Below are 25,588 nucleotides of genomic sequence, written 5' to 3' on the forward strand. Positions count from 1 at the left end.
GCAGGACGGCGGGTTGGGTGTTGTAGCGAGGCCATCAACACCCCACGAGGCCTGCTGGGGTTTCTGGTTCTGATTTTAGTGAGAGGTGGGTTTCACTTCATTCATACGGCACGGCCTTGTTAAAGTCAAGGTGTTGTGCAGTGCCACACGTGCAACACCAGAGCATGCAAGCCAGATGTCAAAACTGATAAAGAAACCCCGCAGAAGCAACAGAAAACACGGTAACCTTTCCATTGCACTCCTCAGTTGACACAGAGCGTGGCCGTGGGAACATATTGCTCATTGCTTGGCTGTGCTTGCAGGGGCAAAGCAGGGTGATGGCAGCGCCTGTGAGCAAATGGAAAATGATCTCATTGCTGCCCTGTGCACCCTGCAGCAGGGAAGCCCTTATCTCCTCTCTGCTCTCCTCAGGGCTGTGACCCATGGTGTGCTGCGCCTGTCACCCCTTCTCGTCAGCTAAGGACATTACGCCTACATCTGCATTTGGGCTCCCACTGCTAGTACTGAGTTGAGGTCATGCACTCTCCAAATGACTCTGAATGCCGAGTTTCAGTGTTTTCTGGTCTGTATATCCTCATTATGCAATGAATGCTCTTTCTGGGGCTGAAAGAAACCAGACCGTAGGCATCTTCTGCTTAACCAAGGCCCAGTTGCCCAGCTTGGACACTTCCCCAGCACCCTGCCGCACCGTCACTCTGGTGAGCACAAATATCGTTCAGTCGCCATCTCCCAGTATGTTGCTATCCCTTTCACCACTACTACCTCATTGCTGTCTTCCTCTTTGTAAGCTTGCAGAGCTTGCTTGCAATTGTAGCCTTGAACATCGCATGTCTTCGTGGCCTGAACTTCCCGTGGCTTTTGGGCTGAGGTGCTTCTGATGGCAATAGCAGTTTGGGACATGAATGAAGGACATGATGGTGGGCAGCCTGAGCCGGCAGGGACATGAGCCTTTTCTGCCTGCCCCAGCCTGAGGGATTTCTGCCTAATGAGAGGTATTTGTAGACAAGGTCCTGGGTTTCCTTTGTAACAGCTGAACTTCATGATGCAGGTTGATACCCTACAGCAACATGCGACTTGCAGCAGTTGCTGTGCTGCCGCAATTAGTAGTGTGCCAAGCCTTCAGCTCACACTGTCACTAAGGAAAGGTATCTGTGTGCCTGTGAGAGATGCCCTGAATGTTTGTTGGTTGGTAGGTTGTTGGTTTAAAGGTGTTATTTCTTTTATTCCTGAGAAATGAAGCTTTATTTCCACTTGAAACATTTTTGATTATTTGTCAGTTTAATGACTAAAACTTGTTACAAGTAATTGTTTATAAAAACATTTCCAAATTCTTAAGGGAGAGGTACCAATATAACAAAACTGTTAATTCCTACTTACTGGTTTTCTCAGTGGAATATAAATCTGTGTGCATCCCTGAGAGGGACTTACACAAAACTCAGTAAGCTGCAGGTTTGGGTTGGGTTGCAAGGATCTCATACGCCGTTTGCTATAATAGAGGAGCCTGAAGCCTAACCAAGGTAGTGTTCTTGCTGAAAAGCTGACTTGAGGGACGAGTGAAAGGCTCTTAGATGGCTTGCTGTCTGACTTTCTCCTTGCCTTCTCATTTTTGCAGTCCTTTGTTTGGATGGCCAGCCCCATCCACAAACCCGTCAAGCAGGAGCTCAGCTGTCTTGGCCAAAACATCACTGCTATTTCGTATGAGAGGGCTTGTTAGAGAAGTCCTTAGAGGCGGAGTATTTTATTCTATAAATAAAAATAAGAAACAGATGGCACCAGTTTCAAAAGTTAAGTGGTTTTTAACTAGTCCAGTAACTAATGTTCTTATATACCTACAAAAATATTACAGTTTTATCTTTGTAAAGATCAAAAGAAAAACTTTGAAGCACTTGCCAGGCACATACAGTCATGCATTTTAATAGATGACAGACCAAATGTATACATACAGTAATGGGACTGACTTGGTGATTTCAAATTCCCCCATCTATTCCTGCAGTGAATAAAGCCTAATGGCTGCTCTGTTTTTTGTTTGTTTGCTTGTTGTTTGTTTGGTTGGTTGTTTTTTGTTTAATTACAACTACTGTGGACTCAGTGTTGCCTCAAAACATAATGAAGATATGAAAAGAAGAGAGGAAAAATCTGGAAGTTGGAGGTCTGAGAGAGCCTGATAAAGATGTATTTCACGGTAGGAAGAGGGAGAGCCTGTAGATCTGTGTATAACTCCTAGATATCTTAATTATATCACCATCCCTGTGTGTTTAGGGCAACACACTTAATCACAGATATCTGTTTTATCTTCCAGAAGGTGATGGGGAGAAGTAAGACCACAGGACGCCTGGCTTAGTTTGGTACAAGTTGGCTCAGAGTTCGGTGTGGTCTCTTGGACAGGTTGTATTTATCATGTCTAAAGCTATCAAACCCACAGGAACTGCAGTGCTGCCCAGGAGCAGGTAGAAAGGCTGTGTACCAGCTTCAGTAAACTCAGAAAGTGGCTTTCCAGCTGTACAACTTATTTTGAAAACAGTTTTTTGATTGTTCAACCCATTCTGAAGGCAGAAGAGGCTGTTTTTCCAAAGCATTTTGGAACGCAGATATTTTAGAGCTGTAGTTGAGCTAAATCTTGTTCTTACGAGCGATGCCGACTTTTATTAGTTTGTCTGCAAAACAGCTGCTTCTGTTTTCCACAAACATGTAACGTTAGTTTAAAGTCTGTCTCTTTCTGCAGACGGAGCCTCGTTGCTCTGCTCTCGAGGCCAAAGCCCACAATATCACAGGGGAATGCCGCTACGTGCGCGATGACTCTTAACTCCAGCCATCTCACTGAAATACGGCCTTTCAGGACATGGGCTTCTGTTTGCCTGGTTTGTACATTGTGTGCGCGCTTGTTTGTTTATAAGGAGGCTAACCTTGTAGTTGGCTTGACTGAACTGCACATCTTTGGCAGTAGTTACGTATACAGAGCATGGTTATGAAATCCCTGGACCTGCTGCCGGTGGTACCCTTCCTCTGCATTACCCCTTCTAAGGATGCTCAGGATACTTCAATGCTGCTGGTGCCAGCCAACCCTGCCTGTGCCCTGTGGTTAAGCTTTCCCTTGTATCCATCTTCTCTACCCATCTTTTCTGCAAGGCTTACTCCAGTTCCCAGATCATGCCTTTTTGTCCTTCAGTAAACAGCCACAAGATGGGAAAGACTTTGGTGCTCTGAAGTTGCTCTCTTTCATGCCAAGAGTTGCAGGGAAAAGCCAGGATCAGAGGAGCAGAAAATCCCCAGGGATTTGGAAATCCCCGTGGGGTGGCTGGGCACCCCAGTGCTGCTGCAGGTCTCCGAGGAGGCTCTGCTCTGCTCCGCTCCAGATGGTGTGTGCTGGCCTGGGTAAGGCTGGTTCCTGGAAGGACAAAGAAAGATCTATTACTAGTTTTGATTCCTTTTTTTTTTTTTTTCTCCTTAAAAAGAAATAAATTATTTCCTGGTTTTGGTGTTTCGCGATGTTTACCAAAGACGTTTAGCCAAAGCAAACCACCCGAATGAAAAATTGTGAGCAGAGAGGTCAGCCGCCCAGAAAGTTGGCACCTTGCCCTCGGGCGCTTTAGTCACGTCAGATTAGGTGCTCGCTTGCCTCTTTCCTGCAGATAGGCTCTGACTCAAGCCTGCCTCTGTGTGCAGCCACCAGAAGAAAGCTCAGGCAGGTCTGGAAAGGCTCTCTAGCAAGAGGCAGGATTGCCATGCCTGCTTGTTAATTTTGGCAGTGCTCATATTCATTCTTGTGCCAGCAGCGTCACGGAAAGCAAACGGAGAGGGATTATTTTATGATCAGTTGCCTTTCTGGGGGATGGGAGTTTCTTCTGGGGACTTCCTATGGGAAAGAGAAGGCAGAGCAGGGCACAAAGCATTTTCTTCACCACCGGGAGGCTTTTTCTGCAGGAGGAGGTGCACAGAGCCAGGATGGGTGAAAGCACTCCCTCCTCCCTTAATCCTTGCAGCAGTTGCAGACCTGACCTACCCACAGTGAGTCACTGGTATCAAAGTTGTCCTGTTACTTGATGAGACGTTACAAGCTCACAGCTTTTTGCCTAGTCGGCCAGCTCTCCAGCTCCTTGCAGAGTTCCCTGTGAAAGAGAAGGGGCCGCCTGGCCCGGGGACAGGATTTCCAAAGCCTCAGCCTGAAGAAAGTGAGCAAAAGTCATTCAAAGGCTGTGCTTTGTGCTGGTAAGTGTAAGGAAAACTGATTTTACAGGAAAGTTGAGAACTGTGAACAGTAGGGGAGAAGAGTCCAGCCAGCCTTTGCACTATCCATCCCATCTTCCACTGTTTTTTTTTGTTAGTGACTGTTAGAAGACAGCATTCAGCTGGCAGGCTGTGCAGACAGCAGAGAAGGCACTATCACAGATGGAGACGTGGAGGCACCAGAGAGAGGACCGAGAGGGAATCCTCTCAGCAGAGGGTCACGCACCTCAATACACTTTGCTTGGCCTTTTTGTCCTAGAAGTGAGCCAGGAACAAAGAGCTCAAGGAACCAACCCCAGAGAAATAAGGTGCTCTGAAGGACTGATTCCAGAGGCAATTTGCTGAGACTATTAATCATGGAACAGACAGGAAATTAATTTAAAATGATGTCATAATAACAGCACATGAAAGAAACACAAATGTAGCATAACCTCTGTAAATAGAAAAAGAATCTGTACGCTGACACTTGGGTAAGTGCTAAGCTGAAAGCCAACCAGGTGGCCGGCCTGCTGGGTGAGAGTTGTTAAGTGCTGGATGCTGGGACCCAGAGAAACAAAGCCCTTCTTGTGCCTGCAGGTGCAAACCTCATCACGGGTTCAGGGTCGGAGGAGTATCCCCTGCATTGAGACAAGGTGAGAGAGATGCTCTTTCCCACAGCTGAGTGGATTTAAGATTTTGTTATCCTATGGTTACCCGTGAACCAACTTAGCCTTGCCCCATAATTCTAGCTGTTGTCATGAAGGTTGATTTTTTTACCACGTCTTTGCCTATAGTTCCTGCGATCCCTCTTCCTTTGATATCTCTTCCATCCAAAAGCTGCAAATTAGGGATAAGATTGCCCAAAAGAATGTGCTACCATGTGTCCTACATGTCCTTATTAAAGACCTGCAAAAGTCTTCAGCATCACTACAGCCCCTGTTGCCTACTTGATTTCAGGTTAAGAGCGGGGATGTTGGTTTTGTTTTCTTTTACTCTGTGCTTGTAACCATCTACCACACCAGGGCTTTGGTCTCTGCCAGAGGTCTGACATCCTGCTAAAAGGCGTGAAGGGTCAGCAGTGCTTCTGGGGAAATGGGACATCGCTGAGATAGGACCACGTCTTCACAAGCCCATGACGCCGCTGCCCAGCCTATGGAAGTGGTCCGGGTAACTGGCTGTTAGAGCTGAATTCGACAAAATTTGTTCAGGTGGGTAATTCAAAGTATTAGACAGCACTTTATTTTGGGATTTCTCTTCTAGCACAGGGCATTATTTGCTTTGTGGAAACTGGGATAAAGGCAAAGAGGCGCAATGGGTACAGGAACTACAGCTACAGGGCGAGTTGTGACTGCAGTATTACCAGGCTGGTATTGCTACGCTCACACTTAGGGTACTGCAAGAAATGCAATCTGAGGATAATTTAGGAGGAATGATTAAAATAGCTGAGTGCGTACTTGAAAATCAGCTTGGGATGTCTGTTTTCAATCATATTCAAGTCTGGAAAGTCAGGGAATGGTCAGATAGTGGAAATATCTAATTATTTGAAGATGTTCTGGTGGCTCTATCAGATTCGACACACACTTTTCAAGTAATTATTAACATCATCTTACGATCGAGCTTTTCAGTTTAAGTAAAGTTATTTTTTGTGGCTGATTAAAACTTTGCTCTATTTAAGCTCCTAAAAAAGTTGGTTAAAAAAATATAGAAATGCAAAAGAACACAATAGAATTAATCTAGAGGAAATCAAGAGGAAAGATGTCATTTTTTCCAGTACACACAAACTTGGGAAGAGCTGTTTAGATTTTGCCTAATTTTTTAAAAATATGGTGCTTTGACTGCAGATAAAGCAAGAAAAGTGCCTGCACCAAAGGTAGAGCTTCTGAGGTTTTAAAAGCTGAAAACAAGGATTTGGGATGGGCTGGCTTTCTCTTTCTGAAACGCACTGTCACATCTGAAATACTTCATAGCATCGGAGACAGAGGGAGGCAGCAACTGAATGCAAAGCCTGAGCTACCTGTGCAAAATATATCCAGGCATTGTCTCTTTTGGAAAAAAATACAAAAATCTCGATATTTTTATGGTATATGATAATGACCTGATTCATTTCCTGCTCAGGTTGTTGCCCGACTGTTAAGCAGAATTTTATTTTATTTTATTTTTGTGTAACAAGCAGTTAAAAATGTATCTCTGCATCCCAGCACCGCGTTTTCCATCTCCATGCAGGAAACAAACTCTGGCTGCTTATGTGGCGACTTGGTCCCATTCCCAAGTATGTTTCTCTTCCATGTAAAATAAATAAATAAATAAATAAATACGGGAGGGGGGGAAGGGGGCACTTTTTTTTGGTGTATCAGGGCAGGGCCAGGCAGAAAACACATGTCCATGCCCCCATCTCCTCTCAGCAAGGCAGGTCACAGTTTGTTGGACATTTCCCAAAGTGACATTTCCCGGCATACGTGTCCCTTTGCCCAGCATGTTTGCAAAAGCTTTTCCTCGGAGTGGAGGGAAGCCTTTTTTCCCCTTCACGGGAAATTCCAACGCTGGGATGTTAAACCCTCGCTTCCTAACGACAGCCTGCTGGTGATGGCTCGCACCCGGCGGACTGTGAGAGCGTATTTTCCCTCCTGGTGAGCTGAAATGAAGCAGAAGCTGCCCAACAGCAAGCGTAAGAGATGCGATTCCTCTCCCTTCGTGTCCCCCGTGTTACAGCTTGTTGCTTGCAGGGTACCTAAGGGGGAGCCCAGCCCTCAGGCTGTGTTCCCGCAGGCTGTTTAGGCTCCCTGTGGAGCACATGTGGGGATCTTGGGTTATGTATATGGGAAATATAAGTAAGGGTTGATGCAGCCAAGCTAGCCTGTAGGAAAAGCTGTCGTCTTGGCTCTCGGGCACCTGCCTGTGCATGCAGTCCCTATCCCTGCATCTTCCCTGGGCACCAGGCCCCTTTCTCAGGGGTGTAGGGTGTCCCAGGCAGTGCTCAGAGGCAGTGGTACGTAACCTGATGTACCTGCACACACACCGAGGGAGCCTCCTGGCTGGTGGCACCTGCTTTATACCTTGCCTGGCTCCCTGCAGCATGCCAGGTGAGCTGTCTCGTTTTGGGGTAACAAATTTGTGTGACACTGGTAACAGGGTTTTATGCATTTGTCGAGGTGTTCTGCAAGGGAAGGGCGTCAAAATTTGCTGTGGTATTTACTGCTTTAAAGCTGTGTATCAACTGCAAATCCTAACATCCGTGTCAGAAAAAAAAATATGTTTTCATCCTACATATTAAAATGCAAAGCAAGAAAGGAGCTGAGTCGTTTAGTGGTGCCTCACATGCAGCTGCTTTGTGTTGGTGCATGTTCCTTGGGAGTCAAAAAATCAACAGGACTATTTTCAGAGAAATTCAGATGTTTCCCCTGTTGAGTCACACTGTTGCAGCTATTCCGTAAAGGCAGAACTTTCTGTGTTATTAGCGTAAACCTTTGTGTCACAGCCTGCAATCCTCCCTGGTAGCTGCTCCTCTTCTAGGCAGCAAATCAGCTTCGTTTCTGACTGAGAGCTTTCAGAAAGGATATGAGCAAGAGGAGGAGAAAGGAAAACAAAACAAAACAAAACAAAAAAAAAAACAACACAAACTTGCTTCCTTGGCAAAGACAGTCCAAAAGGCTGGCTGTTGTATGTGCAGTCAGTTCCACAACACTGGCTCACACTCTGCCACAACAAGAAGATGAATGAGGATGTTGCAGAAGAAAAGTAAGGGGAATCTGTTCTTCTACATTTAAGCTGCATCTGCAGATCTAACCAGGGGATTCGGCTGCTGTCAACGTAAGCTTGATAGGGAACATGGTGGAGTTAAAATTGCTTTTTCATAATTTTTCATTATAATGCTTTTTTTATTATTATTTTTTAGTTTGAAGATGAATACCTGAAGTGCTGCAAGTCAGATTAAAGCATAGGCACCAGCAGTGCATGCCAAGGCTCTGTTTGCAGAACCGTGAAGCAATGCCAAACCTCCTGCTTCCAATTACACAAGCCTCATACCTCCTGCTCCAGAGACTGCAGGCACAAATTTGACCACCTTTCCTCACCAGCCATTTCCGAGGGGGGCTCAGGAGAAGAGCGCTGCGGGTTCAGCCCAGCTTGTGCTGCTGCAGACAAGCTGGCGTGTCCCGGTCACCGGGGTGAGTATCAGGCAGGAGCTCTGCATTGCTTGTAAAAATTCGCCAGGCATTTCTGCTAATATTGCTGCTGGCCAGTGGATTCATGAACTCCCTCCCTGCCCTGTTATTTCTGTGTTTTCTTCGAGGCAGAGGCTTGGGGAGGGAGTCGCCTGCCCTTGGTGAGGCCCCCCCATGATACTCGCTGGTCATTTCTCAATCTCCCGAGCGGAAGAGCAAAACAAGAGCAGTTGGGAGCGTGGATGCAGGAGGACAGAGAGGAAGGGAGGGGACCAGCCACAGGATCCTCTCCCGTGGGACTGTGAAGAGGAAATGACTTAAAAAGAGAGAGATGTGCTTGTGGGGGGGGGGGTGGCACCAGGGCTGGCAGGAGGAGAGGGCTGCAGGGCTCTGGCAGCCGGAGCCTGGTCCCGAGGCCAAGCTCCCCCGCAGTCTGGCGTTGCTTGGTTCATGGTGTTTGACCAGCACACCTACTTCCGTAGGGTTCTGTCCAACAAAAATCATAAACATTTTCTTGTCTGTTTTGGTCCACGCCCATCTAATACGTCCTCCCCTCCGTGTGTGGCTGCCCTGCCCAGCAGCAGCGATTTAATCCTGGAGGTGGGACAAGGCAGGAGCCTGTCCCTGCGGCAGGAGCAGCGATGCAGAGCCCAGGGCTGGGACTGGGTGCCAGGGCATAGCCACCTGAGGGAAATGGGTGCTGCATCAGATACAGATCAGGTATCTGCTGCCGTCAGATACACAGTGACATTTAAAGCTTGAGAAAGGATCTGCACAGCTCTCCCTCAGCCCTACATACATTCTGGCAAGGGCCAGTATGGGGTTTCTGCTTGGAGCAGCCGCAGCTACAAGAGCACAGGCTTCTTGTAGCTCTGCGCCGTTCTGCTGGGAAAATGTAGTGTGCTGGTCGGTGGAGGCACACACCCTTGTGAAGCACTGCAAAAGAGGAAGGAGAATCACAGCTTCAAGTTGGACACGGAGGAAGAGAGAAAGCACTCACCAGACACAGCTTTGTTCAATGCAGAACATGTGATTGCTCTGGAGAAAAAGCAGATGAGATGAATTTTATTCTTGCCTTAAAAAGCGGGACTTTTTTCCTACTTTGACTTTGAAAGAAGCTATTCTGAGCCCAGTCTCCAGTATTTCTGGACACACTGTGAACTGTCAGACCTTCCTGACTCCAGGTAACCTGAGAAATCCCGAAAAATTGACCTGGAATGAGAGTGAGAGAAGTTACGTAGATTATTTTTTTTTTCTCCTACAGATAGAAACAAGCAGAACACCCATCCTGACTTCTCATTTTTTTAAGCAATTTGCTGATATAAAGCTGTTTTGGGAAAGGTCCCCAAGGCAGAGGGGCAGAGTCTCTCCAGTCTTCTCTTTCTGGAAGAAACCAGAAACCACATCCCTATGCATCATTTAAACTCTTGCGTGCAAGCTCAGGGTCTGTATTATCATCCTATGCTTTCTGAACAAGTGAAACACCCCCAAGATCTAGTTTAGAAGTGTGATAAGAGCAGGCTGAGCCTGAATGTTGGGAGACAAGGTGGTGCTTCAGGAAAAAAAAGAAAAAAAAAAGCTGACACCTACCTAAAGTCTAAAGTCTCCACAAATGCATGATAGTGATTCCATAAGACATAAGGAAGAGTGCTTGTTAGGCAGTAAATGAAGCACATAGCCTCTTGTGTATCTTGAAAGCTCTTCGCAAATGTAACTTCTTTAACTTTCTTGAAGAGTTGCAATTTCGATGATGAAAACCCAGGAATGAGTCATGCCAAACTCAGAATTAACATTTTCAAAAGTTTTGAAAACCAAAAGTTTCCCTTGCTTAAAAACAAGAGCTATTCCAGCTGAGAGGCGCAAGAGGGAAGAGACAGCTTTAGGGAACTTTCGGCAATTTTTTAACCTTATGTGCAATGCTCATTTTAAGGTAGCAGGACTGAAGCATGCTCTCAGATGCACTTGAGCTTCTGCCTGGGCTTCGTCAGCCTTGAGCAGTCAGATGCTGCTGGGCCCCTGACGTGTGGCTGCGCAGGTGGCCGCAGTCACTGTGTCTGTCTGCTTTCAGGCAGGTACCTCTCGCAGCAAGTGGGCAGCAGACTGTGGCAATTTCTGTGCTCAGAAAAAAAAAAAAAAAAAAAGATAGAAATTGTTGTCAGAAGGTTTGGAGTTCGAATTTAATGGATTTCCCTCTCAGTGCTGGTAAGAAGGCTTCCTACCCCTTCATGGGTGCAGCCTGCTTGGCCATTTGACCAGATGTGAGTTTCCATTCAGTCAGGCGAAAATAAATGCCATCAAGCCTTCCCTTTCAAAGTTGTCTTGAATGTTTACAGCAGGATACTTTCTTTCAAGCTATGTCTTCTTTCTGAGACCAAGTATTGTTCCAATTTTATGCGTTTTGTAGTTGTTGATAACTTATGATCGCAGCATCCTAGGAAAGGAAATTATGCTGAGTGTTTCTCCATTCTTCTTTTTGACTAAACAGCTTGACTCCAAATTATTTATAAATATATATATATATATTTAAACAATTTATGGAACCCACACAACAAAACATCTTGGCTGTGCTGAGATCTTCCATTGCTCAGGCCGGTTAACAGCCCCCAACACATACCAAGCAATACATACCAAAAGTAGAGAGGTAGGGAGCAGAATGTTGTTCTGCCTTGAAACTATTTCTGCACTTTTTTCCTCAGGAAGTGATTGGGAAAGAGTGACTTGCGCTAAATGTTTGCATCACCTTCTGAGCAATGGGAGCTGCCCGTCAGAAGGAGAGGGATCTGATGCTGCATTTCAGCTTGCGGAGTGGAGGGTACAAAAATGTATTATGCTGCTAGACTGTGAGTCTGAAGGTCATTGTCACGCGTGGTGGACCATCCTGAATTCTTCAGAAGCCGTGATTTCCTTCGGAGAGCAGCCACTAAAGAATAGCCATGCACAGCAATATGCTTCATTGGCTGAGTAGTTAGTGGAGATTAGGAAGATGTCAATAAGGTTTTGTCTGAGGAGCACAGGCTGAAATATTTTCTAGCTCCAGACCTGCCACAGGGTTTCAAGCTTTTGTTGCAATTACAGGTATGAGGTGACTACTTGGACTGTACAATATCGGCACACGAAGAGAGAAGTGTGATGTGCAGTACCCAAGGTAAGTATTGACTCTCTGTGTATTCAGCATTGGGCGATGCTGTTTGTCAGTACTGAAACCATTTAGAGCAGCTTGTGAGCTTTAATAAGTGACTTATTTGCTGGTGTAGCTAATGGTGAAATGTTCTTTGGCACCGATGGCAGGAAACACAGCCCTTCTGTAAATTAAAATCAGTATTGTTCTAATTACATTCACTGTTTATAGGGTGACGGTAATGTCTAATTCTCATCTATTCCCAGCACTGATTTACAGAAAAGGGTGATAGTTTTGTTGGGTTGGATATCAGCTTGTTCAGCCTTTCTGATAAAGAATGTAAATTGCTTGCAGAGTGTTTAAAAGGGCGTGCCAGAAGTGTACTCGGCTTTGCTTTTTAGAAGCCCTGAGGCTCCGCTGTGGGAGACCTCAGGGTCTCTTCTGCAGAGGTTTGCAGTGTAGAAAGCCACAGCCTGTTCTTTGGGCCAAGAGGGCCAGTGTGTACCGCTCAGATGGTCATAAGCCTTTTCTGATTTTTGGCTTCTAACTTCCTGGTAGCTGTACTCGATGGACGGTTTAATGCTGCGAAGGGTGTGTTTCTAACAGCCTTCCCCTTCTTATGTTGAAACATCCAGTCGTAGCTTCATCCCAAAGAGTCATTTTAAGAGTCATCCTTTATGGCCGTTGAGACACTATATGGCTGTGTCTCAGAGATAAGTATGCCGTGTTTCAAGGTCAAATAGGACTGATGTTGCATGATATCTCATACAAGATAAAATTTGAATATGGACTTGCTAATAAAACTGCACAGGATTCTAATTGTTGCCAGTTGCTGTCCAAACCCTAAATCAATACTGTCTTATCTCCTTTCTGTTTCCTACAGCAAAATGTTCAACCAACCAAAACAGAAATCAACAGCTACATATACCTGGCAAGTGTGGGCCATGTATGTGGTCTTGGCTGTCAGTCTCTCTGAGGAACAAGCCCTGAAGCAGGCCTGTCCTTCATGCGATGCCACTCAGTCTTGCAACTGCTCTTCCATGGGCTTGGACTTCGTTCCCTCGGGGCTCACGGACAAAATCACGCTGTTAGACTTGGCCCGCAACAGGATAAAGCACATCCGAGCGCATGATCTGCAGCAGGCTGTGAACCTGAGGACCCTGCTGCTGCAGTCCAACAAAATCAGCTCCATAGACGAGGACTCGTTTGTCTCCCTGGGGAAGCTGGAGCTCTTGGACTTGTCAAATAACCGCCTGGCTCACTTGTCCCCAAGGTGGTTTGATCACCTTGTTTCGCTCCAGCACCTCCACATTCACGGCAATTGCTATAGCGACCTGGGGGAAAGTTCTCCCTTTTCTAGCCTGAGAAACTTGAGCTCTCTCCACCTGGGCAACCCGCGGTTCTCCACAATAAGGCAAGGAAACTTTGAGGGCATTACGCTTCTCGACCAGTTGTGGATCGAGGGCAGCAATCTCAGTGTGTATGAGCCTGGAAGTCTGAAGTCAATTAAGAAGATAAATCACATGATCATAAGCATAAGAAGGGTAGATCTGTTCTCAGCAATTGTTCGTGATCTTCTGCACTCTGCCATTTGGTTAGAAATTAGAGAAATTAAATTGGACATTGAAAATGAAAAACTGGTGCAGAACTCTACACTTCCTTTAACAATACAAAAAATGACTTTTACCAGAGCTTCATTCTCAGATAGATATGCCAGCCAAATATTCTTGTTAATGAAAGAAATTACATCTTTGCGAGAGTTAGAGTCAATAGATAGTGTGCTTGAAGGGAAAGGAAATTGGAATACTGAATTAATTAAAATAAGTGGACAAAGTTCTGTTGAAACAGTATCAGTAACTAATATGACTATTCTGCGTTTTTATTTGTTTACAGACCTGGAAGGTTTGGAGTCACAAATAGGTAAACTGAAAAGACTCAGCATTGCAAGCTCTAAAGTTTTCATGGTACCATGCAGACTTGCAAGAAATTTTTTATCGCTTGTGTATCTTGACTTTCATGATAATTTGCTTGTAAATAATCGCTTAAGTGAGACAATCTGTAAAGGTGCTTGGCCTTCATTGCAAACTTTAAATCTAAGTAAAAACTCTTTAAAATCTCTAAACCAGACTGCAAAATATGTAACTAATCTACCCAAACTGAATAATCTTGACATTAGCCAAAACAATTTTGGTGAGATTCCAGATGTGTGTGAGTGGCCAGCAAAGCTGAAATATTTGAATCTCTCCAGGACTCGTATTTCCAAATTAACGGCTTGCATTCCCTCAACTCTCGAAGTGTTGGACATCAGTGCAAACAACCTGAAGGAGTTTAATCTGCATCTGCCGTTTCTCAAAGAGCTGTACCTTGCAAAAAACCAGCTGAAGGCCTTGCCTGATGCGGCAAGCATTCCTAACTTGGTGGCCATGTCAATCGGAAGAAACAAGCTCAGCAGCTTCTCCAAGGAAGAGTTGGAGTCCTTCAAGAAAATGGAGCTGCTGGATGCCAGCGCCAATAACTTTATCTGCTCCTGTGAATTCCTCTCCTTCATTCAGCACCAGGCAGGGATAGGCCAGATGCTCATGGGGTGGCCAGAAGGCTACATCTGCGACTCTCCCCTGGCAGTGAGAGGGGCACAGGTTGGAGCCGTTCATCTCTCACTGATGGAGTGTCACCAGTCCCTGGTGGTGTCCTTGATCTGCGCTGTGTTTTTCCTGGTCATCCTCGTCCTGGTGGCCATCGGGTACAAGTACCACGCAGTCTGGTACATGAGAATGACGTGGGCATGGCTTCGAGCCAAGCGGAAGCCCAAGAGAGCCCCCCCCAAGGACATCTGCTACGATGCTTTTGTCTCTTACAGCGAGAACGACTCCAACTGGGTGGAAAACGTCATGGTGCAGGAGCTGGAGCAGGCGTGTCCCCCCTTTCGGCTGTGCCTCCATAAGCGGGACTTTGTGCCCGGGAAGTGGATTGTGGATAACATCATCGACTCCATCGAGAAGAGCCACAAAACGCTCTTTGTGCTGTCGGAGCACTTTGTGCAGAGCGAGTGGTGCAAGTACGAGCTGGACTTCTCGCACTTCCGCCTGTTTGACGAGAACAACGATGCGGCCATTCTCATCCTCCTGGAGCCCATCCAGAGCCAAGCTATTCCCAAGAGGTTCTGCAAACTGCGGAAGATAATGAACACAAAGACCTACCTGGAGTGGCCTCGTGAAGAAGAGCAGCAGGAGATGTTTTGGGAAAACTTGAAAGCAGCTTTGAAATCATAGGAGAAGTTAGTAGCTCTTGTTTCAGTGTATTTACTCAAAGGATATAGGTCAGTGTTTCTTCCTGCCAAGACATTGATTTGTCTTTATTTTCTGCCTAACAAAAACTGTCTTTCCTGTGGATGGTCATGTTAATAAATGAAAAAGAGCCACAAAAGGCTTTTCAGTGGTTTGATATTCTGATCTTCCCTGCTAGTAGTCGTGATATTTGGAAGTCTTGCGTGATTTTAGATATTTTCTAAATACATTTTAGCTGAATTTAGTGTTTTTCTGTACTCTTTCCTCCTATCACCATATCACTGATTAGTTCCTGACAATCCTTTTGTGGTTTACAATTAGAAATAAATAGAAGTGCTTCAATGCTCCTGTGTCAGTTGTTCTTTCTTTTTTTTTTTTCATCATCATCATTCATAGAATGCTCTTAAAATTTAATTCTGAGAAAAAAAAAAAAAGAGAGAATTTACATCAAAATATGCTTTCTGAAGCCCTACCATTGCCATGGAATGTGAAACAGACAGTACTGAATTTGAACGTCTCTGTTCATAAGACTGGTTTTCTTGCTACTCATGCCGGAATCCGTAACACAATGCACAGGTTGGATTTTGCTCAAAAGTAGTAAGGGACATATTCTGGCACCTTGTACAATAACTTGAAATTCAGAGGCATTAAATCAACATATGTTTGTTTTTAAATTTTCTTAGTCTTCTTTCTCCCTGGGGATTCATGTTTCCTCCTTTGTGGTTACCACGTGTCCTTACCTACCCATAGAAATAGTTGCTTTCTTTTTGTGGGGTGCAAGCTTGTGCTTCTAATGAGTGGGGTGGATGGTACTGCAGACTGGTTTCTGTTCTTCTATTTTGCACAGCACATTTAATTAAGCATTGGGCCAAGCACCCCTACATGCTTACCTCTGTAACCAGTGCAGAAAGCCTGCACTGGTAGGAGGGAATTCATCTTTTGTACTTCATTGTGAGATATGTCCTGGTTATACTGCATTGCTCTTCACCAGTTGTAAAGGGAATAGTGACAAGCAGGTAGATAGAGATGTTTATGTTTTGATAGCTAGTCTAACCCTGAGTACCTGCAGCTGGATTTATTGTGGGTTTCTTGTGTTTAGAGCTGCTTGTGGAAAGCTGAATTGTCTCTGGAGGGATAAATTTATATGTGGTTTGGATAACTCAGCATTTCCATGCTCCACTTTTCTTGTGTTGCTGGAGTGTAAGCACAGAAGAGCATAGATGAATCTTGATTAAACTTCATACATGCAATTATTTTGTGGTGAAATGCAAGTCTTGATGTATGGACTGAGAGTCCAAGTAAGTGGTTGAAAAATGAGGAAATTTGCTTATACGTGTGTCTCTGCAGGCATATGCATACACACACACATATATATATATATCTGTGTATGTGTATGTTAATATGTATATACTTCTGTGTGCGTGTGTATGCATAGATACACAAGATTGCAGCTTTTGGGGGTTTGCATGCAAACTCCACTTTCGGTTCTACTTTCCTGTTACAATGACATCTCTAGTTAGTCCAAAGTCTACAATGGAACTTTTCTGGTCACCCTCTTGGATCAGAATAGCTCAAGGGCTAATCAAATCTGGGTTCCAGGTGAGTGATGGTTGAATCATCTGACAGCAAACACTGAGCACAGATAAGATTGATTAGGAGGCTGCATGCCTAGAGGTAAGGAGGGAAACGTTTCAGAGAAGGTCAGGCAGAGGTAAGAAAAGCCTTGACTTTTATGTGGTATGTTCTCACCATAGACACAGAATTTTATGGGCTCAGACATTTAAAGAAGACCGACGGCGTTACTGATCTTATGCCAATCAGATCGTCTAGGTGGGAATTCCCCTGCTTGCATAGCCCAAGCTGAGAAGTGAAGTGGGAAGGAGACAGCAGCACGAGAGGTAGCTGAGTGAAGAGTGATCACCAAGAGAGAGATGAAACGTGAAATAAGTTAACTGGCACGCAGGCACCAGAGCTGGAGCACCAGGAAATGTTTTCTACATGGAGGTAAGTCTGCAGGCGGGTGGAGGCTGGAGACGCAGGGAGAGAGTGAGGCTGCAATGCCGTAGGGAGAAGTGGGGATGGAGCACTCGGTCTATCTAATCTCTGCCACCATGTCGTCCTCCTCTGCATGGGAAATTCGGGATGCTTGGGGCTGCTGGGCATGGGCTGGCTCCTGTGGGAGAGCAGGATGGGGGGAGGATTTCTGATTCCTGTCAGGAGCAATCACAGGCATCTGGTGGGGCTGCATGGCAGGCAGTGAGAGGGAAGGCTCTCTGGGAGAGCTGGGACATGCTGATGGGAGTATCGTCCTTCAGGAAACGGTGACAGAAGAAAGCAGCACATGAAAAAAAGACAAGTTGGGTCAGGCTGTGTCATTTCGTCTCAGTTTCCTCTTGGGAGGGTGCCCTGTGCGTGTTTTGTCCTATTCATTGTTTTGCACCATTTGTACGTCACTACCACCTGCTCAGGGAAGGCTAGGTGTGAATATGGGCTGCTTTTGTTTTAAGAATACAACCAGGAATGAACTCAGTAAGCACTGGTCTTGGGGCTGTGTGATCAGCTAGCTACTTATGTCACTCCACCCTGCTGCACCGCCATGTGTGAGTACATGTATGTATACGTGTATATACGCATATATACTTTTAAGGAAATGCTGGTGGGCAGTACCCAGGACGTAAGCAATCCACACACAACCAAGTGGGAAGTAAAAACTTCCCCGGTCTACTTGTGGATTGATCCTTTCACAAACCAGTGACCCCTCAGACTGCAGCTCTACTAGATGTTAGTAGCTCTCTTTTAGCTTGGTACTCTTTCCCAAATCAGAAACAATTTGTATGCTGCTGGCATGCAGTTAAATTCACCTTTATCAGTGTTTATAGAATCTTGCTCTGTTGATACTTGTTTTCTTTAAGAATATGTACATATACTTCTACTGGCCTGCACCAGGAAAGATAACCCTGAGCACATCTGATGGCTTGGATGCTTTGTCCATAAACCAGAAACACTTTGAAAATTTAGTTCATCACTGTGCCTTACAGTACAACCATATCTGTGCAAGTTTCCGCATATTAGCTGTGTTTCAGTTTCTATGTGGCATTTTTTTTTCTTGTTTCTGTCCAGTGCAATGGGGAACAAGTGATTCTGTGATAGGGTGTGGAGAGGCCTGAAAGGACCCTGGAAGTCAGGAAACTGCATTATTAGACAGGAATGGGAAGGGGAAAAGAATGTCTGAAAATGAATGAGAGTAGGAATGGAATTTCCCCAGGGATCTGCCCCACGTGACAGACGAGCAAAACAACCTTAAACAGATGCTCAGGGAAGTGACAATAAAGAAAAATCTCTTCCTGTACCACCAAACTGGGGTCACTACTTCAGTTCCTGCTGGTAAGGAGGAGAGTTGTTGGGCTCAGCTGGTGTTTCCAATGTAGTTAGTACCTGCCCAGTTACTTTCTGCTCTGCCAGTTTTCCATCTGTAAGTAACCTACCTATAGATAGATTTTGATGGACTGTGTTGCCTGGTGGTTTCTGTTTGTTTGCTTGTTTTTCTAACAGTGGGAGGTTTGATGGCAACTTGGGCTTGCTATTCATTTTAGAAATTCCACTTCATTGTGTTGCTTGTGAAACCAATCTTAACCACGGCTTTTCTCCTATGGCTTACAGCACTGTGTTATCCAGGCAGCCTCGTGTGACCAAAGAAGCCCTGTAAAAGAACCTCAGCTGGATAGCAGGTGACTGTGACTACAGACTGTAATTCTTTGGGTGGGATTCACCTGCTTAAATATCTAGATACCTAAACCATTTTAAGCTGATGGTGTAATTTCTCTTGGAGGCATCAGATCTTAATGTGGGTGTCTAAGAGACATGACGTGAATTGCCCCTAAAAGTTGTTATTTATCTTGATTGACTTCGGAGGACAGAGTGAATGACCACCTCAGCTGTGGGCATCTGAAGTCCGGGGAGATGAACGTGTCCTTCAGGACCCAAAGCTCCACATCAGAGAAAGAGAGAGATTAAAGGAAATAGCAGAAGAGGTCAAAATGCTTGTAGTCTTTTAGGTGGGAAAAGATGGAAGGACTGAAAAAAAATATCCAGATCCTTTTCTCCTCTCCCCATTTGCTCAAATTCTGCCCCTTTTGAAAGATTTTAAGCAACTCTGGCTAAAAATAATGCAACTAGAAATGGTAGGACTTGTCTGCCTAAATCTTCCTATTGTGGGTCAGCTACTCTAAAACAAACTAGGGTATGAATTCAAACTGAAGTAGATCTTCTGCACAGAGTTGCAGTGGGATGACTGAAGGAGAAAATTCTCCTCAGTGAGTACATCTAACCCAGTTAACCTGATGTAGACCCCATGATGACCTTTGGGAACATGTTCTCTGGTCATTTTTGGAGTTAGTTCATTTTTTTCACCCTTGGTAAAATACCTACATCCCAGGGGTTTGGGACACACTGAGGAATGTTGTCTCATGCTTTAAAAGTGCTCTTTGATCCTTGCCAAGAGAGCATAAACAAAAAAGATTTATAACTCAATATGTAATAAGTGTTTTGAAAGGAAAACAGCCCTCCCAGGCTTTAAGAATCATTTTTCCAACTCCTCAAAGGGAGAGAAGATCTAACGTCTCTGTTGGAAGGGAGGCCAGGCTAGATTTTATGGCAAGCTCTGTAACACAAAAAGTCATTTCAAATCAGTATTATAAAAGGCGTGAATGTGAGGGAAAAGAGAAGTGAGACAGAATTTACAACTATGTGGATTTTTTTTTTTGAATCATTTTGGTCTAGAAGATGAGGAACAGGCTATGAGGATGGAGAAAAAAAATGATCTAGCCCAGCCAAGTGATCTGGCTGCAGGAAGCTCCAAGAGCCGCTGGATCTTCCTTCCATCTAGGCCTGACCAGCCAGATCTGCCACACAGACCTAAAGCAGAAAAAGCCTCTAGCAGAGGAGGAAGATGTAGCAGTAAAAAGGAAGAAGTAAGAGTCAGTTGTTTACTGTGGTCAGTTTTCCCAGCTTAAGTTTCAGTGTCAAGTGTCAGACTGATCACAGCATGGTAATGATGGCCTACAGAGACATCTAGGCAAATATGTAGCTCCCAACTCCTAGCACAGGTACACCCAGAATAGCCTAAGGTAGAAGAAAGAGACAGAAACATACTAAATCAGCTTCTCCTTATTGCCAGAAGTCAGATTAGACACATGCTGGTATGAATATTAAATGTGAAAGTTACTATTTCTGACAAGACACTGACTCTTATTGATGTGACCAGGATTTGAATCACATACTGGAAGCAGGACTTCAAATGAAGTTTGCAGATGATAGTAAATTCATAGGAGCCATGGACTCTCTCAAGGGTAGAGAGGCCTTGCAGAGAGATCTTGACAGACTAGAGGGCTGGGCAATCACAAACCACATGAAGTGTAACAAGAGCAAGTGCTGGATTCTGCACTTGGGACAGGGCAACCTGGGCTCATGGCCCAGGTCATGGCCTGCTGGAGTTCAAAGCATTTGGACAATGCTCTCAGACACAGGGTCTGATTTTTGGGTGGTCCTGTGTGGAGCCAGGAGCTGGACTTGGTGATCCCTCTGGGTCCCTTCCAACTCAGGATACTCTGATTCTATTTCCCACAAGACACGGGCTCTTCTTAATGTGACCAGGATTTGAATCACATATGCAAGACTTCATAGTAAAAAATGAATATACAAAGTAATATTCACAGCTCCAGGGGAAAACTACTTAAGACAGGATTTGGGGTGGGGGTGGGATGGGATATATAGGGACTATTTTCTAAACAGGCAAAGGATCATATTAGTAAGAATGTTGTGATTATTCAGATATTTAACTAAATCTTTCAAAAATATGTACAACTATTAATTAACTTGATAGTCCTAATTCCAAAACTAGAACCCTTAGGAGAAGAAAAAAAAAATTCAATATACTTAGCATTTAGCAAATGATTGTGGGATATGTATGTAGAGTCCCATTTTTGACTAAGCTATGTAATCTCTGAAATGCATTAAAAACTGATATAGTCATAGTGTCTTTAAAAGGAACAGTAAGGGTTATGTTATAGCTATTATCCAAAACGTAGCTACTTCAGAACTAAGTAATCATCTTGTACTTTCTCTATTTCATATTTTAGGCAAAAAAAATGTCGACACATACCTGGCAAGTGTGGGCCATGTACATGGTCTTGGCTGTCAGTCTCTCTGAGGAACAAGCCCTGAAGCAGGTCTGTCCTTCATGCGATGCCACTCAGTCTTGCAACTGCTCTTCCATGGGCTTGGACTTCATTCCCTCGGGGCTCACGGACAAAATCACGCTGTTAGACTTGGCCCGCAACAGGATAAAGCACATCCGAGCGCATGATCTGCAGCAGGCTGTGAACCTGAGGACCCTGCTGCTGCAGTCCAACAAAATCAGCTCCATAGACGAGGACTCGTTTGTCTCCCTGGGGAAGCTGGAGCTCTTGGACTTGTCAAATAACCGCCTGGCTCACTTGTCCCCAAGGTGGTTTGATCACCTTGTTTCGCTCCAGCACCTCCACATTCACGGCAATTGCTATAGCGACCTGGGGGAAAGTTCTCCCTTTTCTAGCCTGAGAAACTTGAGCTCTCTCCACCTGGGCAACCCGCGGTTCTCCACAATAAGGCAAGGAAACTTTGAGGGCATTACGCTTCTCGACCAGTTGTGGATCGAGGGCAGCAATCTCAGTGTATATGAGCCTGGAAGTCTGAAGTCAATTAAGAAGATAAATCACATGATCATAAGCATAAGAAGGGTAAATCTGTTCTCAGCAATTGTTCGTGATCTTCTGCACTCTGCCATTTGGTTAGAAATTAGAGAAATAGCATTCAATATAGCTGAAGAAATGCAACTTTTGAGCGTTTTATCTTTGTCTTTTGCAAAGAAAATTTCTTTTAAACAGGTCTTACTCACAGATGCTACTGTGCCTGGGATTGTCACTATTTTAGAAAAGGTGCCAAGATTAATTGAGGTGGAGATGAAAGACTGTAGACTCTTGGGCACTGGACGATGGGATTTAGAAATTCAAGCAAACCAATCACAGTCTCTGAGAGTTCTGACAATTGAGAAATTATCTATAGAGGAATTTTATTTGTTTACGGATCTTCAGGCTGTACTAGATCTAGTATCTCTCTTTACCAAAATCACAGTTGAAAATACCAAGGTCTTTTTGGTACCATGCAGGCTTTCAAAACAACTTCTGTCATTAGAATATCTTGACCTTAGTGCAAATTTGCTTGGAGATCAGAGTTTGGAACATTCAGCCTGTCCGGGTGGTTGGCCTTTACTGCAAACTTTAAATTTAAGTCAGAATTCACTGAGTGACTTTAAAATGACAGCTAAAAGCTTGTCTCATCTAAGAAACTTAATTCTTTTAGACATTAGCCAAAACAATTTTGGTGAGATTCCAGATGTGTGTGAGTGGCCAGCAAATTTGAAATATTTGAATCTCTCTAGGACTCAAATTCCCAAATTAACGGCTTGCATTCCCTCAACTCTCGAAGTGTTGGACATCAGTGCAAACAACCTGAAGGAGTTTAATCTGCATCTGCCGTTTCTCAAAGAGCTGTACCTTGCAAAAAACCAGCTGAAGGCCTTGCCTGATGCAACAAGCATTCCTAACTTGGTGGCCATGTCAATCAGAGGAAACAAGCTCAACAGCTTCTCCAAGGAAGAGTTGGAGTCCTTCAAGAAAATGGAGCTGCTGGATGCCAGCGCCAATAACTTTATCTGCTCCTGTGAATTCCTCTCCTTCATTCAGCACCAGGCAGGGATAGGCCAGATGCTCGTGGGGTGGCCAGAAGGCTACATCTGCGACTCTCCCCTGGCAGTGAGAGGGGCACAGGTTGGAGCCGTTCATCTCTCACTGATGGAGTGTCACCAGTCCCTGGTGGTGTCCTTGATCTGCGCTGTGTTTTTCCTGGTCATCCTCGTCCTGGTGGCCATCGGGTACAAGTACCACGCAGTCTGGTACATGAGAATGACGTGGGCATGGCTCCGAGCCAAGCGGAAGCCCAAGAGAGCCCCCCCCAAGGACATCTGCTACGATGCTTTTGTCTCTTACAGCGAGAACGACTCCAACTGGGTGGAAAACGTCATGGTGCAGGAGCTGGAGCAGGCGTGTCCCCCCTTTCGGCTGTGCCTCCATAAGCGGGACTTTGTGCCCGGGAAGTGGATTGTGGATAACATCATCGACTCCATCGAGAAGAGCCACAAAACGCTCTTCGTGCTGTCGGAGCACTTTGTGCAGAGCGAGTGGTGCAAGTACGAGCTGGACTTCTCGCACTTCCGCCTGTTTGACGAGAACAACGATGCGGCCATTCTCATCCTCCTGGAGCCCATCCAGAGCCAAGCTATTCCCAAGAGGTTCTGCAAACTGCGGAAGATAATGAACACAAAGACCTACCTGGAGTGGCCTCATGAAGAAGAGCAGCAGGAGATGTTTTGGGAAAACTTGAAAGTAGCTCTAAAATCCTAGTCAGAGACATGTAAGGCTGAGTATGTAGCAAATATCTGCTGGATTCATTTCCCTTGCCTCTTTGTCCATCATCTACCCGTGTCTGTATAACAAAGGTTTGAGCTACTGGAATTTCTTTTACTTGCTGTGAAATTGTTTTATTTTTGTCATTGTAGTCATGATTTTTCTACGTGTTTTAACCAGCATTATTAAAAAAAGCAGTTTCATTTAAATATTTAATGATGAAAAGTTATTTAGATACATGGCTATGTAGTTTATATACTTTAATTTTTGAATAGCTGTATGAAAGAGCCTGCCTAGACAAGGGTGTTTCCGTATTTTTTGTATAAACTACTTCCAATCAAGTGCAATAAAGGTTCGTTTATGGAGTAGTTTATTACTGCGTTTATTGCATGTAATTTTCATCCTAGCTCCCCTAGTTAAGACGACATATTCTCAATAGTATTTCACAATCACTGTACGTTAAATGTCCAAATCTTCTAAGAATCGTGGCTGTAAACTTTAACCTAAAAATGCGCCATCACACTGCAGTGCTGGCTGCTGTAATGTACATGTTCTATGGCAGACAATTTTCATGGCGATAGGCACTTGTGGATGTTTTCAGTATAGTTTCTTTGTACCATGCATGGGAACAGGTGCATCAGAGTAGGGTCCAAACACCCTTCTCAGTTGCTTAAATGTAGCTCTCTGAGTGCTCACTTAGAGTGTGGGAAACACTAATATATATATAGTCTTTGAATTCAAGACCATACTCTTCTCTCTAATAAACAGCCTTGGCATCAGCATGAAAAGGGCATTTCCCACATTTCTGTTCTCTCTGTAAAGTAGCCTCACTAGCCTCATAGTAAAGAATTCTTTCCTAATGTCTAATCTAAATCTACCCTTTTTTAGTTTTAAGCCATCCACTATCACTATAAGCCCTGGTAAAGAGTCTCTTCCATCTTTCTTTTAGGCTCCCTTTAAGCATCGGAAGACCTTATAGATCATGTCCATGTTATGTTATTGTTGTGTTTTAGTCTCTGGCATCCTAAGTGTACAAAATCTCTGTTCAGCCACCTGAGTATTTGCATCTGACTTTAAACTCCAAAACTCTCATCTCATAGCTAGTTACCTTTTGTGTTACTTATAGGAGGTTCTCTGTGCAGACAGTATTTCAGTGAGAGCAGAAGTCCTCTTGTCCTTTTCTAGCCAGAAGACTGAGGACAAACGTTCCTCCAATTCATCCACAATTAGGCAACTGTATCAGCGTAACACAAAAAGAAATATTTATTTACATCCATTTTTGCATATACGAACACAGGCTTAAAGCATTACAAAAATTACTAACCTTGCTAGTTCATCTAAGCAAAAAGCCATCTGCCTTCTATATACTTAATATTTGCTCTCACTTTCATTTACCTAAGGTGTGTTTTTTTTTCAGTTGTATCATTTCCTATTTTTAGCATCTAAACCTTACCTTCACTTAGATGGCTTCGTACAATCTCTGCTTTATTCTCACATATATCAAGATGTAAGTAAAGATAACCTGCATTTGTCACTTCTAATGACACTGTGAAGATTCTTAAAATACTGACCATATTTAATCTGAGTTCAAAAGCTACATTAGCAAGGCTGGGGAAATTAGCTCCTAAGACTACCTTCTCAGACCCCTAAGCAGAACTGGCTATTGTTGCATAAACAAACTGTGTTTCAATTCCTTATGGTGTGATCAGGGTATTTTAGAAGTCAAACATTCAGCTGCTAAAGCAGAAAGACTTATGCATCCACTCTGATCTGTTTATTTATTTATTTATTTATTTATTTTAAAAAGGCAAAAACAACAGAAGTAATAGGTGATTAGAGATTATAACTCCCTCCTCCTGTGTTTGAGAATCTGGTTCTTGGAAGTTGGGCCTTTTGGGCATGATGACAGTAAGTCAAACAGGACTTAATCCCTTCCAAGTAAAACAGCTCCTCTCTGTTGGAGAGTAAGTAGGAGGAAGTTACTTGTGATGTATTATCTGCAGCAGTTCAGAAATCGAGCGAGGAAAACACTTTGTCAGTAAGGTCAATAAATGGCACCTGTGCTATGTCTGAACACACATTAATTTAAAAAGATGTGTGTGGGGAGGCTCAATTTTCAGAAGTTAAGCCAGTTTGTAACTGACTAACTGAAAACTTGAACAATTGTGGGCATAAAAAAGCAAAAGAGAAAAATCATCTGCATTCTTTGCTGCCTTCACAGCACGAGCAATTGGAGCGTCTCCCCTGCCACCACGTATCCCCAGCTAACTCTGCAGCACAAAATATTTGCCAAAATCTCAGATGTTAGGAAGGTCTATCCGG

General features: G+C 44.3%; 2 protein-coding genes across 9 annotated transcripts; both read left to right on the forward strand.

Moving 5' to 3' along the window:
- Nucleotides 1-286: 286 nt before the first annotated feature.
- LOC137856074 (toll-like receptor 2 type-1) lies at nucleotides 287-18,494 on the forward strand. 6 transcript variants are annotated; one of them, XM_068681010.1, is made up of 9 exons: nucleotides 2,821-4,206; nucleotides 4,323-4,694; nucleotides 4,801-4,856; nucleotides 5,226-5,411; nucleotides 8,096-8,366; nucleotides 11,439-11,508; nucleotides 12,365-15,781; nucleotides 16,520-16,769; nucleotides 18,426-18,494. In XM_068681010.1, exon 7 carries the CDS (start codon nucleotides 12,369-12,371, stop codon nucleotides 14,748-14,750), a length of 2,382 nt encoding a protein of 793 aa, XP_068537111.1. In that variant the 5' UTR covers nucleotides 2,821-4,206; nucleotides 4,323-4,694; nucleotides 4,801-4,856; nucleotides 5,226-5,411; nucleotides 8,096-8,366; nucleotides 11,439-11,508; nucleotides 12,365-12,368; the 3' UTR covers nucleotides 14,751-15,781; nucleotides 16,520-16,769; nucleotides 18,426-18,494. The 6 variants fall into 6 exon arrangements, with proteins under 6 accessions (XP_068537112.1, XP_068537113.1, XP_068537111.1 ...); XM_068681011.1 differs by lacking the exon at nucleotides 2,821-4,206 and adding an exon at nucleotides 287-698 and having other exon boundaries at nucleotides 4,323-4,856; XM_068681012.1 differs by lacking the exons at nucleotides 2,821-4,206; nucleotides 4,323-4,694 and adding an exon at nucleotides 287-698.
- LOC137856075 (toll-like receptor 2 type-2) lies at nucleotides 17,207-23,645 on the forward strand. 3 transcript variants are annotated; one of them, XM_068681017.1, is made up of 3 exons: nucleotides 17,207-17,365; nucleotides 18,426-18,493; nucleotides 20,903-23,645. In XM_068681017.1, the coding sequence occupies exon 3, from the start codon at nucleotides 20,912-20,914 to the stop codon at nucleotides 23,261-23,263; it is 2,352 nt and encodes a 783-aa protein (XP_068537118.1). In that variant the 5' UTR covers nucleotides 17,207-17,365; nucleotides 18,426-18,493; nucleotides 20,903-20,911; the 3' UTR covers nucleotides 23,264-23,645. The 3 variants fall into 3 exon arrangements, with proteins under 3 accessions (XP_068537118.1, XP_068537116.1, XP_068537119.1); XM_068681015.1 differs by having other exon boundaries at nucleotides 17,253-17,375; XM_068681018.1 differs by lacking the exon at nucleotides 17,207-17,365 and adding an exon at nucleotides 18,112-18,237.
- The last annotated feature ends 1,943 nt before the right edge of the window (nucleotides 23,646-25,588 follow it).

The sequence above is a fragment of the Anas acuta genome, chromosome 4 (assembly GCF_963932015.1).
Source record: "Anas acuta chromosome 4, bAnaAcu1.1, whole genome shotgun sequence".
Lineage (NCBI taxonomy): Eukaryota > Metazoa > Chordata > Aves > Anseriformes > Anatidae > Anas > Anas acuta.